This window comes from Thalassophryne amazonica, chromosome 5, assembly GCF_902500255.1.
Source record: "Thalassophryne amazonica chromosome 5, fThaAma1.1, whole genome shotgun sequence".
NCBI lineage: Eukaryota > Metazoa > Chordata > Actinopteri > Batrachoidiformes > Batrachoididae > Thalassophryne > Thalassophryne amazonica.
The window spans coordinates 51,713,797-51,732,068 of NC_047107.1; the positions used below are offsets into that span (position 1 = coordinate 51,713,797).

At 41.0% G+C, this 18,272-nt stretch overlaps 1 protein-coding gene across 1 annotated transcript in view; it reads right to left on the reverse strand.

The window, feature by feature from the left end:
- morc2 (MORC family CW-type zinc finger 2) overlaps positions 1-12,989 on the reverse strand; it is a 71,175-nt gene extending 58,186 nt beyond the window's left edge. The window contains exons 1-5 of the mRNA XM_034169562.1: positions 12,842-12,989; positions 12,205-12,355; positions 717-770; positions 297-331; positions 152-220 (exon numbers count right to left, since the gene is read on the reverse strand). Of these exons, the coding sequence (XP_034025453.1) occupies positions 152-220; positions 297-331; positions 717-770; positions 12,205-12,272 (226 nt within the window). The 5' untranslated portion in view covers positions 12,273-12,355; positions 12,842-12,989. The remainder of the gene's footprint in view (positions 1-151; positions 221-296; positions 332-716; positions 771-12,204; positions 12,356-12,841) is intronic.
- Between the last annotated feature and the right edge of the window lie 5,283 nt (positions 12,990-18,272).

Sequence of the window (18,272 nt, forward strand, 5' to 3'; positions counted from 1 at the left end):
AACTTAATTTTGAGGGGAAAAAATGAATTTCATCCATTTTGGAATAAGGCTATAACATAAAATGTGGAAAACTTTCTGGATGTACTGTATAAACTATGAACTAAAACCTAGCTTGAAGCTACCTCCCTAATAAGAATAAACTAGCACTTACTTGGGTCCATTCCTATACCATCATCAAGAAAACGGAGCATGAAGCCACCACGTAGTTCTGGCCTTTTTTCTGTCAACAGGAAAGAAAAAGACAAATGTCAGGAACAACTAATATACTTCACTGAATAAGTTATTTGGAGGTATACCTGTACAGATGTCAATTCTTGTGGCACTGGCATCTCTATAAAAAAAAATACACACACACACCCCCCAACTGAAATCATTTTTAAACAGAAACAGGCCAATATTAAGCTTTCCTGATGAATAATTTCTCAATAATGTTTCATTTTTTAGCCATTTTCCACCATCAAATAATCCCTTCAATTAATAAAGCATAGGCGCGAACTCAGAAAATCATGGTTACCACATCTAACATACCATGAAGATTCAGTACAGTAAACAAATAAAAGCCAGGGTTTTTTTTAAACCCCTTTTCTTTCAGTGTGGCAAAACAGCAGATTCAAGAATGCTGGACATAAATTGAAGCATCTCCAAGTATTGTGTTTGACCTGTCACAAATATTCAGGCCTGTAAAATTCAACAGTTCAAAAACAATAGTGAAGTACCTGGAATTGTCCACAAGCTCCGCCAACGCTCCAAATAAGAACTCATGGGTCGTCCTGAAAAGAGACCACAAATTAAGTGTGCAATGTCCTAAAACCCATGTGAATAATTTTAATTTTATACTGGGAGATGCGGTAACGCAATTTTACCACAGGATATCTCATACTTATGGCTGATTCACACAGGATTAGAAAGCTTGATATAAATGACAGAGAAGAGAGGGTCTACTCATGAAGCAGACCTGATGCACCATCGTCACACCTTAAAATAAAAATTAGGGAAGAAAATTACTTGACCAAATAGAATGGATTAATCTCTATGGCCTGTTTTCTAGTGTCTAGCTTCCATCTAGAGTTAACTGTCGGCCTCCCATTTTCTTTTTTGTGGCTACAAAAAGCAAGCTTGCTGTGTTTGTAGTCCATTGGTCAGTAAATATTTGTAAAATTATGTGTAAAATGTAAATAAAAACAGAATACAATGATTTGCAAATCCTCTTCAACCTATATTCAATTGAATACACCAAAAAGACAAGATATTTAACATTCAAACTGATAAACTCGTGTTAATCGGCTCACCTCTCTCAGTGTAACCGAGCGCTGATTTTTGGCATTGAAATAACTCCATTTGTATTCATTCTTCCAATTTTTGTGATGTAATTCTGCAGCCATCAGGAAAGACTTAATTGTGGCTTTGTTAGTGTGTGCCGTTGTAAGGAGATTATAGATGCTGGCATGTGATCATGCAGCAGATATTTATGGTACTTTTGTCTTCTCAGCAGTCACAGCTTTCAACCAAGTTTTACAACCCCACTTCCAGTGAAGGTTGAACGTTGTGTAAAATGTAAATAAAAACAGAATACAATGATTTGCAAATCCTCTTCAACTTATATTCAATTGAATACACCACAAAGACAAGATAGTTAATGTTCAAACTGATAAACTTTATTGTTTTTGTGCAAATATTTGATAATTTTGAAATGGATGCCTGCAACATGTTTCAAAAAAGCTGGGACAGTGGTATGTTTGCCATTGTGTTACATCAACTTTCCTTCTAACAACACTCAATAAGCGTTGGGGAACAGAGGACACTAATTGCTGAAGCTTTGTAGGTGGAATTCTTTCCCATTCTTGTTTGATGTATGACTTCAGTTGTTCAACAGTCCAGGGTCTCTGCTGTTTTATTTTGCGCATCATAATGAGCCACGCATTTTCAATGGGCGACAGGTCTGGACTGTAGGCAGACCAGTCTAGTACCTGCATTCTTTTACTACTGAGCCACGCTTTTGTAACACGTGCAGAATGTGGCTTGGCATCGTCTTGCTGAAATAAACAGGGACGTCCCTGAAAAAGACGTTGCTTGGATGGCAGCATGTGTTTCTCCAAAACCTGGATGTACCTTTCAGCATTATGGTGCCATCACAGATGTGTAAGTTGCCCATGCCATGAGCACTAACACACCCCCATACCATCACAGATGCTGGCTTTTGAACTTTGCGCTGGTAACAATCTGGATGGTGTTTTTCCTCTTTTGTCTGGAGGACACAATGTCCATGATTTCCAAAAACAATCTGAAATGTGGACTCATCAGACCACAGCACACTTTACCACTTTGCGTCTGTCCATTTCAAATGAGCTCGGGCCCAGAGAAGGTGGTGGCATTTCTGGATTGTTGTTGATGTATGGCTTTCGCTTTGCATGGTAGAGTTTTAACTTGCACTTATAGATGTAGCGATGAACTGTGTTAAATGACAATGGTTTTCTGAAGTGTTTCTGAGCCCACGCGGTAAGATCCTTTACACAATGATGTCGGTTTTTAACCTCTTAAACCCTAAAGTCCCCAAATTTGGGGACTTGCCACATTTTGGAACATTTGAACACTCATAACTTACCAATGCTGACACCAACATAGACTGACACCAACATACACCACAACATCCCCTAAGACCTGTCTTTTAGCTGATCCAAACTTTTGCATTTTTGACCTTGTACAAGCTGAGAAATAAATCATAATGTATAGGTATGTGATTTTGGTGAAACAGGCTCTAGGGCTTAAGGTGTTAATTAATGTAGTGCTGCCTGAGGGATCAAAGGTCACGGGCATTCAATGTTGGTTTTCAGCCTTGCCGCTTACGTGCAGAAAGTTCTCCAGATTCTCTGAATCTTCTAATTATATTATGGACTGTAGAAGATGGAATCCCTAAATTCCTTGCAATTGAATGTTGAGAAACATTGTTCTTAAACCAGGGGTTGAATTAGTACGTGCATGTGCTAGTTTGTGCATGTATTATTTGAGCAGTGCACGTAATTTTATACTGCACTAGCACTGGTGCAAGTAACTTTATTCAAGTTTTATCAACTATAAGCACCAGTAGAATGAACCAATGAACCAATAAAGGAATAAACAAGGAAAAAAACAATTTTAAACCAATGAACCAATAAAGGAATAAACAAGGAAAAAACAATTTCCATTGTGTTGTCTTCGTCTTCCCTGCCTTTTATGACTCTCACACACAGAGTGAGTTGCTGTGCTCTATTTGTTGTGGAAAGCTAACAAACGTCGCCAGCGGCACCGCCCTGGGTTCACAACATCCTCATGAGATGTTCCCAATTTGGGTAGTTTCATTATTTGCTGCAGGAGCTGCAGAAAATAACTGGAGCTGCAGGAGTTCCAGTTTGAGGAGCTCCTGTCAGTTCGCACGCGCACATGTAAACAAAGAAAAGAAAAAAAACAACAAAACAAAACAAAAAAAACTGGTTGCCGCTGCGGTTCCCCGCTCACTCTCCCCTCAAACTCTGTTATCATTGTGTTATAAACCAGTCACCATGTTTTATTATACATCTGTGTAGTTAATAAATACAATAATCTTCACGGACAATTCGTTCACGCGCGCCCCTGCTGTTGCTCTCCCCTCAAACTATCCCCAGAGAGGAAGAGTCTGACACATCAGAGGAGGAGTTTTAAGGTTGATACAAGACTGATTTTTGGTTGTGCAAGTAACTTTTTTTGGTGCAAGTAATTTTTTGTTACTAGCACCAGTGCAAGTAGGTTAAAAAAAATGTATTTCGACCCCTGTTAAACTGTTGGACTATTTTTTTTCCACACAGCTGTTCTCAAAGTCATGATCCTCGCCCCATCCTTGCTTTTGAACGGCTGAGCCTTTTGTGGATGCTATGTTTATACCCAATCATGACACTCATAATTAGTGTCCTCAGTTCCCAAACGCTTATTGAGTGTTGTTAGAAGGAAAGGTGATATAACACAGTGGTAAACATACCACTGTCCCAGCCTCGTTGAAACGTGCTGCAGGCATCCATTTCAAAATGAGCAAATACTTGCACAAAAACAAAGTTTACCAGCTTGAACATTAAATATCTTGTCTTTGTGGTGTATTCAATTGAATTTAGGTTGAAGAACACAACGTCCCAACTTCATTGGACTTGGGGTTGTACAAAAAGGGCATGGTCGCCAAATTTCAGATGCTGTAACTCAGCAACCACTGGTCCAATATTGAAAAATCAAGGTATTTCCATAAAGGGGAGACCAAAAGGAATTTTTGACTTGGTTGGCCTTTTGACCTGTATTTTGACCTTGAAATTGACAGTGGGACACGCTCACTCTTTTTGACACAATTATGAAAAATGTAGCCTATGTGTCAACTACAACACATTAAAAAAATATGAGGGGTTTTCTTTTTCATTTTCATGCAAAACCATGTGGACGTTGACATACACAATCCTTCATAAATTCAGTGTCTGTTTTGTATACTTCCATACATTTATATACACAGTGCCTCAGGTTGATATATTCCGAGATATACTGTCAATCATAATTTAACAAAAGTCAATGAAAATTTCACAACTGTCTCAGTGATCACTGGGTCTGATATTTACTATCTGTCAACACGCCAGTTCAAACAGTGGCTAGAAATGCTGGCCAGGTCATCATAAGAAATACTGTAGTTTCTGGTTGAAGAAGATTTCAAGATTGGAGCGCTTATCACACAATGTACATGAGATTCAGGAATCCAACAACGATAATTTCTGGATGGCCAGTGGAAGGTTTCAACTGGTTCCTGGTTTCAAACTCTTCTGAGACCTCCTCCACCAAACCAATCCATGTGGCATTATTGTAGCTGCAGCACACAAAGTTCTGAAGTCTAATGAATGGAGGCATATCAGCACTGCCTTTATGTTCACTACACAAGGGTTCTCCGAACTGACACCAAATCTGGAGGGTTCACTTGTTTACTGAGTTTATAGACCTGCATCTTTGACAATGAAACTGGGACAAAACAATGGAACTGTAATGTTCCTTTGATGGTCTTAGCAAGGTTGAATCTTCATTTTCACATTTAGCCACCTCATCTACTGGTACATGAAAGAAGTGGATGCCTGTGATATTCTTCACAAAGTGGTCAAACATGGCAAGAGACGTAAGATATATGGCAATCGGACAAACACTGTAAACTATACGATAGAACACAGATAATTTCTCATAAACAGAACAGATACTGAAATAATGTTTGTGTCGGCAATGTAAAATGTCCTTGCACTGTTTGTCCAGTAGATGGAGCTCTGACTCCATTCAACTGAGAGCTGCTTAAATGTGTTTATTACCCCGTAGTTCGCCGTCACACTGCACTGATTGGCTGACAAAAACATACAAGTAAGTTTATAAGGATGTTGTTTGTAATAACTTTGCGATTACATTCACCCCATATTTCTCCCGTTTCAGTTCAACTCAGTTTGATTAACTCAGTTTATGTAGTAATGTGTCAAATGTGCTTCATTGCATCGGTCACGCTTTTTATTAAGCCCACTTTGTGTAGACCTTATTTCTAGCATGAAAAACTTTTGTTTACTGCTAAGAGGTTGCAACATTCAGATTCGCTGGTCGTCCGGAAGGGTTCTGGGAATTACTGCCGTTCGCCATTAACCCTCTGGGGCCAATGCCGTCGTATACGACAGCTGGGACCAAGCTTTACTAAATTGTAAATAACTTTTTAATGATATGTGATAGAAACTTACTCTTTTTTTCTGAAAAGTTAACTCAGTAGACTTTCGATCCACCATCGGCCATCTTGGTACTCCTCATAGAAGATGTGTGATGACGTGCACAATGTGATTGTCCAATCGGAATTGGTTCTCTGTCACATGGTTTTCCAAAATCCAACCGTAGGGCAGATTTATCTCACATGATATGGCAAAGATCGTTTTCAGGAGTGATATCTTATTAGCTGGCCCGTTTGAATAGCTCCCTAACTGCTTCAATTGATTTTTGCATTTTTTGAACTTGAAAATTCTTCGCTGTTATAAAGTTAATCAATATGAGGACAAAGTTTCAACTTTTAGCTCATACCCTTTTTGTTAAGGGTCCAAAAAAGAACATTTTACTCATTTAAAAAAAAAAAAAAAAAAAAAAAAAAAAAAAAAAAAAAAATCGGCTGATTTATCGATTATCTGCATTTTTTTCATCCAAATATTGTTATCGGCATCGGCCTAAAAAAAAAAAATCCGTATCGGTCGGGCTCTAGTGGTTACAGGTACTTTGATGCAAAAGGTGCTATTAGTAAATGTTTATGCGCCTAATTCTGATGATCCTGCATTTGCCAATAGATTATTTAGAAATGGTGTTTTCTGCCTACCTGAATCCCTCCTGGTAATTTTATGTGGTGAACAAACTCAATAAATGAGAGGAGAGGGACTTCAAAAGATGTTGTACTAAGAGCTGCCTGCATTGAGAACAGAGTCATTAAGACAGTTCTGGGTTCTTCCAGAAGCAAACGTTACATGCACCGTTGCAACAGAAAGCCCAGACATTAGGGCTGAGCTGTTCTTATTCCTGCAATCGACCTGGTGGGTGGCCCTGCCCTGCCGTGTGTATTAGTGGAATTATGTGATTGGCTCAAATAGTGGTGCATCTGCGTGGTAAGTAGGTGACGTGATCACGTTGTTTATTCAAGCAGCATGTATCATATCAAAACTTTGTGACAAACTTGCTTGTGTCAGCATGAGAAGCAACAATAGAACATTCCATCAGGCACCCTGATTTGTCACAATATGAAGCACTTGTTTTTATCAGTTAGACTGCACGCAAAGCAGCTCAGTTAAATCCAGTCTGTAACACTGAGTGATCTGATGACATTTGGGTGTGCGTCATGACTGAATGCAAAGCAGTCAGGTCAAATCCAGTTTGTAACATTAAGCGGTCTGAGGACATTTGGGTGTGCGTCATGAAGCATTCCTACAGTAACATACCCAATTTAAATACTCATTTGTTAATATCTGGAGGTGAGGTGAACTGTTTTTGACCCAATGTTAGATCATTCTAATCCCAGATCTTCCTCTTTATCAGCTATGTCTAAATCTTTTGCTGACTCTATGGCCAACAATGGCTTGGTGGATCCTTGGAGACTTTGCAATCCTTTCGTTAAAAAGTTTTCCTTTCTCTCTCCAGTGCACCAATCACATTCAAGGATTGATTATTTTTTTCATAGATCATAGTCTCAACTCACATTTCAACTGATTCAAGTATTTTTATATCTGATCATGCACCACTCTCTTTGGATATTGAGCTATCCACATATAAAACGTCTCCCCCACCTTGGACATTTATTATTAGTAGGAGACAGAAAAAAGTGAATTAATCTTGAAATCCATAGATGATTTTAATCGATTCAATAAAATGATTCTATATCACACTCTCTACTTTGGGAACCTATGAAAGCATTCCTCAGGGGTCAGATTATTTCATATTCCTCACATGTGCGTAAAACGTTCAATTCCAGACTTGAAGAACTGTCTCAGCCTTTAGTCACCTCGATCAAGAATATGGTTCCGAACCCTCTCAAATAGTATTTAAAAAACGTTTTAACCTTCACGTGGATTATGATCTCTTGTCCACAAAAAGTGCTGAACAATTATTACAAGCTCAGGGTATATACTATGAAGACGGGGACAAAGCCAGTCAATTGTTGGCACATCAGATAAAACGTAGGCCAGCATTTCGCCTCATACCTCAAATTAAAAGTGACTCAATGATTATTGCCACAGAGCCCAATAAAATTTATAGTACTTTTAAATCGCTTTATTCCAATTTGTATAAGTCAGATTTCTCAAAGGAGACCACCAAAATGGACCAACTTCTAGCTACTTTGGAAAATCCAACAATTACCTACAGTTGTGCTGAGGAGTTGGGTACCCCACCCTCCCTTGATGAATTAAAAGCTGCAGTCAAAGCAGTGCAGTCTAATAAAGCCCCAGGTCCAGATGGTTTCCCAACAGAGCTGAGTCACAATTTGCTAATGTGATACATATACGTGACAGGAGGAGTGAATTCTCAAACCTGGGGAAGAACATTCTGTTAAAGTTTTTTTTTTGTTGTAAATATAACCAACTTCCATAACAAATATGGTTCAAGTCACTGACAGTCATTTGGGAAGAGAAGCACAGGAGAAGCTAACTGAAAAGTTTGGAGGGCAGAGTGGGCTGTAATATGACATACATGAATTAAATGAATCAAACCGGTTCATGCTGACCCCAGTCACATCTGATTTACTATCAATGTTTTCCAGGGATATTCAGCTTATGAAAAAACTCAAAGATGATGAATGCACCTCAAGTGGGATGTTTTTCTATATACAGTTCAACTATATTTTTTGTAATTGTTCTTTTTGTTTTGTTTTTTATAACTTCAAATCAGAAATGTTTGGATGATATAAAATGTGTGGTGGTGGTGGACCCATAATGATCCTGACATTTTCTTTGACTTCTATTTATGGTAAACTGTATGAAACAAACATATTTCATGTTTTCTGTGGTCGGCGAAACAGAGCAAAACCATTCAAATTACCGCATCACGAAACATTGCGCTGACGGGCAAGAGTGCACGATCCCAGTGCAAGCGTTTGTGCACGTGACGGTGTCTTTCGAGCAAGAACAGTGTGAGGTGTACCACATTGCACCGCTTATGTGGAATAAATAATAAAAAAAATCAAAATAAAAAAAAATCAAAACCAGCCGGTACCTGTGGGACCACATCGCGCCGCTTATGTGGGAGAGAGAGAAAAAAAAAAAAAAAAAAAAAAACATCCCACGGGACTTGAACCCACGCCTTCCAAAAGCTCTGATTGCCAGTCAGAAACTTTACCACTGGGCTACAGAGCTGTCCTTTGAAAGCTGCGGGAATCAGCCTCATATCAGGAAGGACATGGGAGTATTACACACACACACACATATATATATATATATATATATATATATATTATATATATATATATATACATACATACACACACACACACACACACACACACACACACACACACACAGTGGTCCCTCGCTATAATGCGGTTCACCTTTCGTGGCCTCACAGTTTCACGGATTTTTTTTTTTGTGCAATTTTGTATGCCTTTTTTTAACAGTGCATTGTGTTCTGCGTCCTTATCAGGCGGGCTGGTCAGCATCACCGCGATTGCTCTCACTGCCTCCGATGCGCTTTCTGCAGGCTCAGTAAACGCAGCAGCGGGCCAATCACACCGCCCTCCTGTCTGCTGTGCAGAGCTGCGCCAAATCTGGCAACAGGTCCAGAGACTACGCTCGCTGTTTTGATGCGGATGTTGACCGCAGCCGCAGAGCTCCGTGGCCACCGAGAGAGGACTTGCATTCTTTGCGGGTCCCGCATCCGTACCTCCAGAGGCAGTGAGTGAAGGAAAAGTTCTGCGTGTGTCTGTTTATAATCTTCTCGCCCAGAAGAAAAAAGAGAGTGTTTACACAGGAGAGAAAAGTGATAAAATGTTAATGCCTGTTTGAGAAAAGTGTATAAAGTGTGTAGTGAGGGGTTTTACAGCCTTAAAACATCTATAATAATTGAAAAAAATAGCACTGACTACTTCGCGGGTTATTTTTAGAACGTAACCCGCGATAAACGAGGGACCACTGTATTTTTTTTTTTTTTAAATCACACACCATATAAAAACACCGCATTTATCAATCAAGGTCACTGACATACAGTCATGAAATGACATGACTGACAAGCAGCAGGCTCTGATTGTGTCCACATCGACTGGTCTGGTGCACCCAGTCGCGACACGCGGGTCTTGTGGACGGCATGCCGCAGCACAGACACCACGTCATGTGGAACAGAGCTCACATGGGTGATGTGACAGTCAGATCGCATGCTGTGTGTTCTGATCTGACGGTCCATTTGAACCTGGCAGGCTGCCAATGTCCACTCTGTGCGCACGTTCGCTTGCTGCAGCTTGTCGCCACAGCGATATATGTTTTTATTTATGTCCACTCAAGTACAGCAATCAGACACACACGCTTCACAGTGGACAGGTGGTCCATGTCTGTCCAAACACAGTAGGTGTTGTCCAGCTGGTCAGTCCAGAACGACAGATCCCCACAGCTACTTCTGTCGGAAGCCACACCTTCTGTCAGTGGTGCGCACACACTCACGTGTTAGTGTGTGTTTGCAAAGTCACACTCATGGGGAACTTAGACAAATTTCACAGCAGTACAACAGTGATTGTCTGCAGTCTGTTGTCGTGCCAAGGGTGCGACTGGCCACACATTTTCTAAGTGCCATGCAAGCAGTGTGAGATGTTTGTGCGTGTCATATGGAATTATGGTACCAGCAACAAAACTAAACTAACTAGCTAGCTAAACTGACAAAACCAACTGAACAACATAAACACAATAAATCAATAACACTAACAACACTGTTAAACAAACATGAACCACAATAACACTGAAAACCCCCAAACTCCCATGATGCATTGCAGCACAACATCCATTGTTTACTTAGCTAAAATTGCTAATTTCTCCAAAAATATTTGTCCTATCAACTTTCCGTTTTCACAACGTTCATCCTTGACCCAAAATACATAAGCATAGTGAACAGCAAACGTCATCACTCCTGGTTTCTGCATGACCGAAGCCATACATACACACGTACGCACGTACACGCACACAGAGGCCACTTGGCTATTATTGTATAGATAGTGTTTAGCTAGTCAGGGCCATGACTGAATGTTTAGACATAAATTGGAGAAACACAAAGTGGTATGTCAAAACACAAAGTGGTATACCAAAAAACAATTAACACAATTCTGGATTCAATGTATAAACAGATGAAAATTTAATTATTGACATAGTTCATAAACTAAAAGAAAAAAAAATCAACTGCCAGTTACAACTCAATATGTTCTTGATAAAGAATATTACTGATTGTATTATTAAACCTTTAACTTACATTTGTAATTTGTCATTAATGACTGGGAAATTTCCTTCCAAAATGAAAATAGCTAAAGTGATACCACTGTTCAAATCTGGCGACAAATGTCTTTTCAAACTACAGGCCAATCTCGTTACCACAATTTTCAAAAATTCTGGAAAAGATATTTGTAAAGAGATTGAACGATTTCATAACTAAACATCATATATTCAGTGAACAGCAGTATGAATTCAGGAAAAGACCTACTACTTCACTAGCTTGATTTTGTTGGAAAATTGCCCTATTGGGGTCGATTTTGGCTCTTGCTTGCCTCTACTGGTGGTTGGCTCTCACTGCGGTATTGTATCACTTCCTGTTCCAGAGCACAGCGGTGTTTTGCTGTATCTGTTAGCTGTTTAATCTGCGCAGTTAGATTGATCTAGTTACCTAGACAACGATTTGTTTCACAGTGTAATCTTCACGTGCCTTAACTAAAGCACTCCCTCTGCTGAATCACCTCTAAATTATTTACACATTATTCACTTTGTGTGTTTTTAGGAATCCGCTAGCTTAGCGCAGCTACTAGCTCTTAGCTGGTTTAGCATGGCGGCTTCTCCTGTCTCTCCCGCACTTTTCTGCTCTGGGTGTGAAATGTTTAGTTATTCCTCGGCCTCCTTTAGCAGTAATGGTACTTATAATAAGTGTAGCTTATTTGTAGCTTTGGAGGCCAGGCTGGGTGAATTGGAGACTCGGCTCCGCACCTTGGAAAATTCTACAGCTAGCCAGGCCCCTGTAGTCGGTGCGGACCAAGATAGCTTAGCCGCCGATAGTTTCCCTCTGGCAGATCCCGAGCAGCCGGGAAAGCAGGCCGACTGGGTGACTGTGAGGAGGAAGCATAGCCCTAAACAGAAGCCCCGTGTACACCGCCAACCCGTTCACATTTCTAACAGTTTTTCCCCACTCGGCGACACACCCGCCGAGGATCAAACTCTTGTTATTGGCGGCTCTGTTTTGACAAATGTGAAGTTAGCGACACCAGCAACCATAGTCAATTGTCTTCCGGGGGCCAGAGCAAGCGACACTGAAGAAAATTTGAAACTGCTGGCTAAGGCTAAGCGTGAATTTGGTAAGATTGTAATTCACGTCGGCAGTAATGACACCCAGTTACGCCAATCGGAGGTCACTAAAATTAACATTGAAAAAAAAAATGAATGAGACATAAAACCATGACCGACGCATGTCTATGTAAACAAATACTTGTCTATGTATACTTACGAGTTAGTATGTAGGTACTCAAACGTAAGCTGAGCCCTGTTCAGGGTGCTATAGTTTGAGTATGCCATGGCCACTCAAAACTTCTCTTCCCTTTCTGGACTCCTGGCTGTCCGTTTCCTAAACGACAGAATTGTAATCCCAAGTTTTCATCCTAAAAAGGAGGGGAAAGTCTATTACAGAAATTGCACATTTCCATACAGAAGGCTTCCCTGCACATGTGCTGGCATTATCATGATGTGAACAATTTGCAACTCCTCTTAATGGGCAAATAAACACCCCCAGTCTGAATAAAAAGTCTATACGGCAAACGAATAAGACGTCAGTCAATCACGTGTGAGGCCTGATGTGGTGAATAAATGGATACGTGAACCGTGTTAGCTACAAAACATTCCGATACTTATTGTGCTAGCTGTGTTACTGTGAAGAAAAAAATAAGTTGTGTTTTCTCAAATTCTACTTACGATCAAACATTATGCAACACGGCAAGGTTTATCGTTAAACGCGACAATAACTTAGCAGCCCAGCTAGCAAATATTAACACCCTCAATAAACTGCTTATGCGACAAGCTAGCTAGCTAGCTAGCAAACGAGCCTAATGTGGAATTATGCAACGTAAACCAGAACAAGTAATTTTCACCGATTGGGCCGACTTTGACGCAGCTCCACGCTTCTGTAATAATCCTTCCAGGGAAGAATGAACACGTTATTATGTTTCAATGAACGTGAAACAAACGAACACAGGCCGCGAACAAACACCAGAGAGTTGGTCGAAATCAGAGAGGCGGGACTAGAAGAGACGAAACCTAACCGAGAGAGTGGCGACAAGATGAGTCGGGGGGAAAAAAAAAAATCGGTCACGTGACTCGTGGTGCCATCTTGGGTTCAAAATAGCGTTCTCTGTTAATCTGTCTGCAGGGAAATTCAGCTATGTTATTTATTTATTCGCTGAAAATGCCGTGGAGCTGTGCATTTGGGAGCACAAATAGACACAGGAATGGCTTCAAAATGTGCAGATTCCCTTCAGATCCGAACAGAAGAAACATTTGGGAAAATAAAGTCAGCTGTGTGGGATGGAAACCGACATCATCATCAAAGCTTTGAGAGGTAAATTTATTGTTCAGTCCCATGTACAGTAAAAGTCACCTAAACCGTTATTGTATAAGCCAGATATTTGCAGTCACCGGACAAAAAAAAAGTGTCAAAGTCTTTATATTGTTTTCCATGTAATACACACCGTATATAATGGATTTTGTATGACGGATTTTCGCTCACATCTGATAAAATGTCCCTTGTGATTGCAATGTATTTCCATTAAAAACCCCGAGATGTCTGGACGTGCAAAGTAACAGATGTGTCCCTGTATGTGGTTAAATGATTTTTTTTTTAAAATGTTGAAAACGTAAAAGGTTCATTCAGTAGTTCAGCACAGTTGGAACCAAAATGGCGCCATGTTCAAAGTTGATGCCACTCTCTCAATTAAAGCACTCTAGTTTCGTCTAGTCCCGCCTCTGCTTTCAATGCGTAGCCAATAGCTGAGCACCATGCGAGGACTGTTTCACAACGATTGGAGAAAATCTTCTAACACAGGCGTCATCATCCTCTGCCGCCACCGCTCAGGCTGCAGTCAGTCAGAAGCTGTGGGCAGTGTGAGGCCTCATAACTCCACTTTGGTGATGATATTGAACTCCGTTTAATTTTATATTATATTCTTAAAAGCTGGATTTTTAAAGTCATAAGTTTCAAATTATTATTACAATACAAAAAACTTTATTCTTGATGTAATATTGTAGGCAGTGATGTTATGTTTTATTTGGTAGTTACTGTTATGCATAGGCTGTTGTTTTAAAGTGGATATGACACCTAAAAAATTAGGGAAAACTGATATAAATATCAAAAATATACATACAGTATAGTAAGTTGAAAGTGATTTTAATCATTATCACTGAGAAATAAAGTTTGTACAAGGTCTATTAGAAAAGTATCCGACCTTATTATTTTTTTCAAACACCATATGGATTTGAATCACGTGTGATTGCAAGCTTGAACCCTCATGCGCATGCGTGAGTTTTTCCACGCCTGTCGGTTGCGTCATTCGCCTGTGACCAGGCTTTGAGTGAGGAGTGGTCCAGCCCCCTCGTCGTTGTTTCATTGCCAGGAAATGGCGGAATGATTTGGGCTTTTTTTCCATCAGAATTTTTTCAGAAACTGTTAGAGACTGGTAGCTGGAAACCATTAGAAAAATTTATCTGGCTTTCGGTGAAAATGTTATGGGCTTGGTAGAGAATAAGGAGTGTTACTGTCACTTTAAGGACGGCCCCCAGCAGCTGTGGGACGCGCCGCGCTCCGAAGCCGCCATCGACAGGCTGAGCGACCATTTCATTTCTAAACGGATGGCTGTCTGGATCCGTGACCATTGTGTGCCATTTCTCTGGTTATCACAAGAGCTGGACATCAACCATTTTCCGGCAGATTTCACTTTTAACAAGAGATTTTGTCATGGAAAGCCGAGCGGAGGCTTCGCGCGTCACGATGGATTCGCTACTGGAGCGAGACAAAACCACCTCCGTTTTGGTCTCACAGGACGGCTTTGAGATGGCGTTCAGACAGCTGTCAGTGTTTTTTCCATCGAGTGATTATCTGAGAAATTGTGGATGTGCCTGGACATGCCAGAACATGTCCCGTGAGGCTTCATCACGGCTTTGCTGTGCGCCATGCAGCACTGCCGTGACACGCGAAGCCTCCGCTCCTCTTTCCATGACAAAAACTCCTGTAATAGTGGAATGTGCCGTTCATTTCCAAACTGGATGCTGTGTTTTATCCGGGATGTCGTCTGACTAGCACAGGAATTGTGAAAAGACGTGGACGTCAGCACTTTTTCGGCACATTGAGACAGATGTGCGGAGGAATTACGCGCGTCGCGGCGGTGCCGCATGGTGCACAGCAACGCCGTGATGAAGCCTCACGGGACATGTTTTGCCATGTCCATGCACATCCACAATTTCTCGGATGGAAAAAAAGCCCAAATCATTCCGCCATTTCCTGGCAATGAAAATCCGACGAGGGGGCTGGACCACTCCTCACTCAAAGCCTGCTCACAGGCAAATGACGCAACTGACAGGCGTGAAAAAACTCACGCATGCGCATGAGGGTTCAAGCTTGTCTGACGCAATCACACGTGATTCAAATCCATATTGTTTTTGAAAAAAATAATAAGGTTGGATACTTTTCTAATAGACCTCGTACAGCTTCTCAGAAGTGTGTTTCTTGGAAAGCGCGCTGGCAGCGTTCCATCAGCGGTCATGTGATGCCGTGACATCACAGTGTGTAGAGTCCCGTCTTTGTCTGTTAGATTGACAAGAGGAACAGATAGACCTCAGCATGGACAGTGACAAGATCGAGAACTTTTCTGACTCCTCTTCAAGTGTGGATTATTTCTGTGAGGAAATCGAGACTGACTCGGATCCTGAGGATGTTGCAGCAGTGATTAGACCCTACAGATTGGAGCAGTATCTTTCGGATGAACATTCAAATCAGGAGCATTCTGGCAGCGAAAATAATGCAGACTGTGCTTATGGCGGAGCCGAAGCAGAGGCAAGAGACGTGCCAATTCCGATGGATTTTGAAAGGCTGCAGAATACGGAATGGTAAGGGAGGCTTTGATTTTTGTTGCTGCTGTTTATAACACTATAATTTTAGCATTTTCAATTCTAGTGTCTGTTTACTGCCTTTGTTATTTTTCCGGAGCCGCGATAGTGTAGCTACTACTTGTGGACCACCGTCATTATCTTTGGGCTTTTGCCGTTTGAGTGCCTGGCATTGCATTCATCCGTGTTTAGTTACGTTATTTTCACAAAAGAATAGGAAATAAACGGCGAAAGTTTCGAAAAAGATCACTGAAAACAACAGTGAACATGCTGCCGCCGTGTTTACTACATATTGCACTGATATTTTTACAAGTTCCTTGACCATTTCAAGATTATTGTGAACATATTATTTGGGGTTGAGATTTTAGGTGTTCCTGTGAGCGGTGCAAGAACATGGAGACGGTAGAGGAAAGTGTCTGCTGTCGGGAGCAAATGCGGGTGTGCGAGCGGAGCGAGCGGCAGCCTGACATTTCGTGCATCACACAACGCCATGGCTTTCGATCAATCTGCCTGGACTTGAAAAGGCTAAAATCTTTTGCCCTTGTGTTTGTGCAATATGCTGCGACACACTGGTCAGGCATATCGACAAACAAGTCCCTGAGAGCTGTGTTTAGTCAAAGTTTCTGCTGCTAAAAAAAGTGTAAACAACGGCCGCCAAGCGCGCAAACCAATACAGTCCCCGGGCAGTGGCATATTTCAGGTTTGGTGCTTAGCGGGAAGCTGGTCATGGGGCGTACACATTTTTCAGTGGCAGGACATTCAAATGTTGTATATAACGGGAGAACCACATCCATTTTCACAAAACGCTTAGGTTGACTGAATTATATAACCTTTGTTACATGTAATAAGACTATGTTGTCTTTAAGTGTCATATTCACTTTAAAGGTGTGTCCATAGACATCTTAAACCCCATTTACACAGGGTTGGGGTCCATTCTATGGTCCTTGTGTGGTCATGAAATTGCATCAAAGCTGCACCTGATTTCCGCAGAAGAGACGCCACGTCGGTAGACTCACAAATACCACACAGGCCATGTGCAAACACTTCACAAAGCATCCCATGACCGCCAAGCATCCCATGACCGCCAGCCAGCACACAGTGATGCTGTGGAGACAGAAGATCGTCCACTGTTACATGACCGGAGTAGTGTGAGTTTGGACTTGAACACCCACAAAAAAAGACCAATATAATTTCAATATCACAGCGCAACAGGCGCAATGATCAGAGCTCTGTGTTGTGATTTTTAGGAATAAAGTTCATTTTATAAAGCGCAAAATGAGCTCCTTGTCAGTTGATGTCCGCTGATGTCATCAAAAATTTTTGTGCGTGCTCAAAACTGAGCGGAGATCAGGCAGAGAGATTTGTATTCTACTTTTCCTGTAGGCGATGGTTCATTCTGGGCTTCTGAAAGCTCCGGTGTTAATTCAGTATAAGTAGACCTTTAACTCAGCTGTCACTGAACGCGCACGTCACATCAGACATGACAGGTAATCTGCACCCTGATTATTGTTATGTCAATCTGTAGCACTAACTAACTAAAAAACGAGCTAAATATTAAATAAACAACTTTTCCACATTTCTGTAAGTGCGCATTCAGCTTGGATTATGTGCACGTGTGTGTTGTCCCCACTGCTGTGCAACTGGCAGCACCTGCATGAAATGCTGGAATGTTTTAATATATAAGTAAAGGTGTTTTTGCTTCTCCTCTGCAGATTGGGCACATTTTAAGTTGCACAGTGCATGCACAACTGCCACAATTGTGTGTAATGGACCCCTTGCCAATTGGCACGGGGTCCCCTTGCCTCAGCACGGCATAGGGCCCCTTCACACATAGTATGAATAAGTACAAATCAGGGCGAATCATGGCAGAACAGTTTGTATGAGCGAACCATGAAAACATCGAGCCGACAGGCAGGGATGCACGATCCCGCTGAGATGGTATCGTGCACACAACGCTGTCGTGTGAGCAGGAACACAGTGCAAGCAGCTGGGACGTGGTGCACCACATCACACCGCTGATGTGGAGAAAAATAAAATAAAAACCGGCTGTATAATTAGTGAATATCACTCAGTTGATATAAATAATACATAAAAGGGGACGCAATACAGTACCCTGCGGTTAAATAACCCTAGTTAAATAAAAAATAAATGTCACAGGATTCAAACCTGTATACTCTGATTACCAGACAGAAACTTTACTACTACGCTACAATCACTGTCTTTTAACAGGAGTGTGAAACGGCTAAAATCAACAAGCAGATAAACGTATTTTTTAAAAAAGAAAAAAAAAACGCAGTGGTAACTGACCAAATGGCATTTGTTACGGCGTATTTCTGCTGATACATAGTAAGTAAGTAAGTAAGTAAAATTTATTTCTAAAGCACATTTAAACACAGTTTACACTGACCAAAGTGCTGTACATAG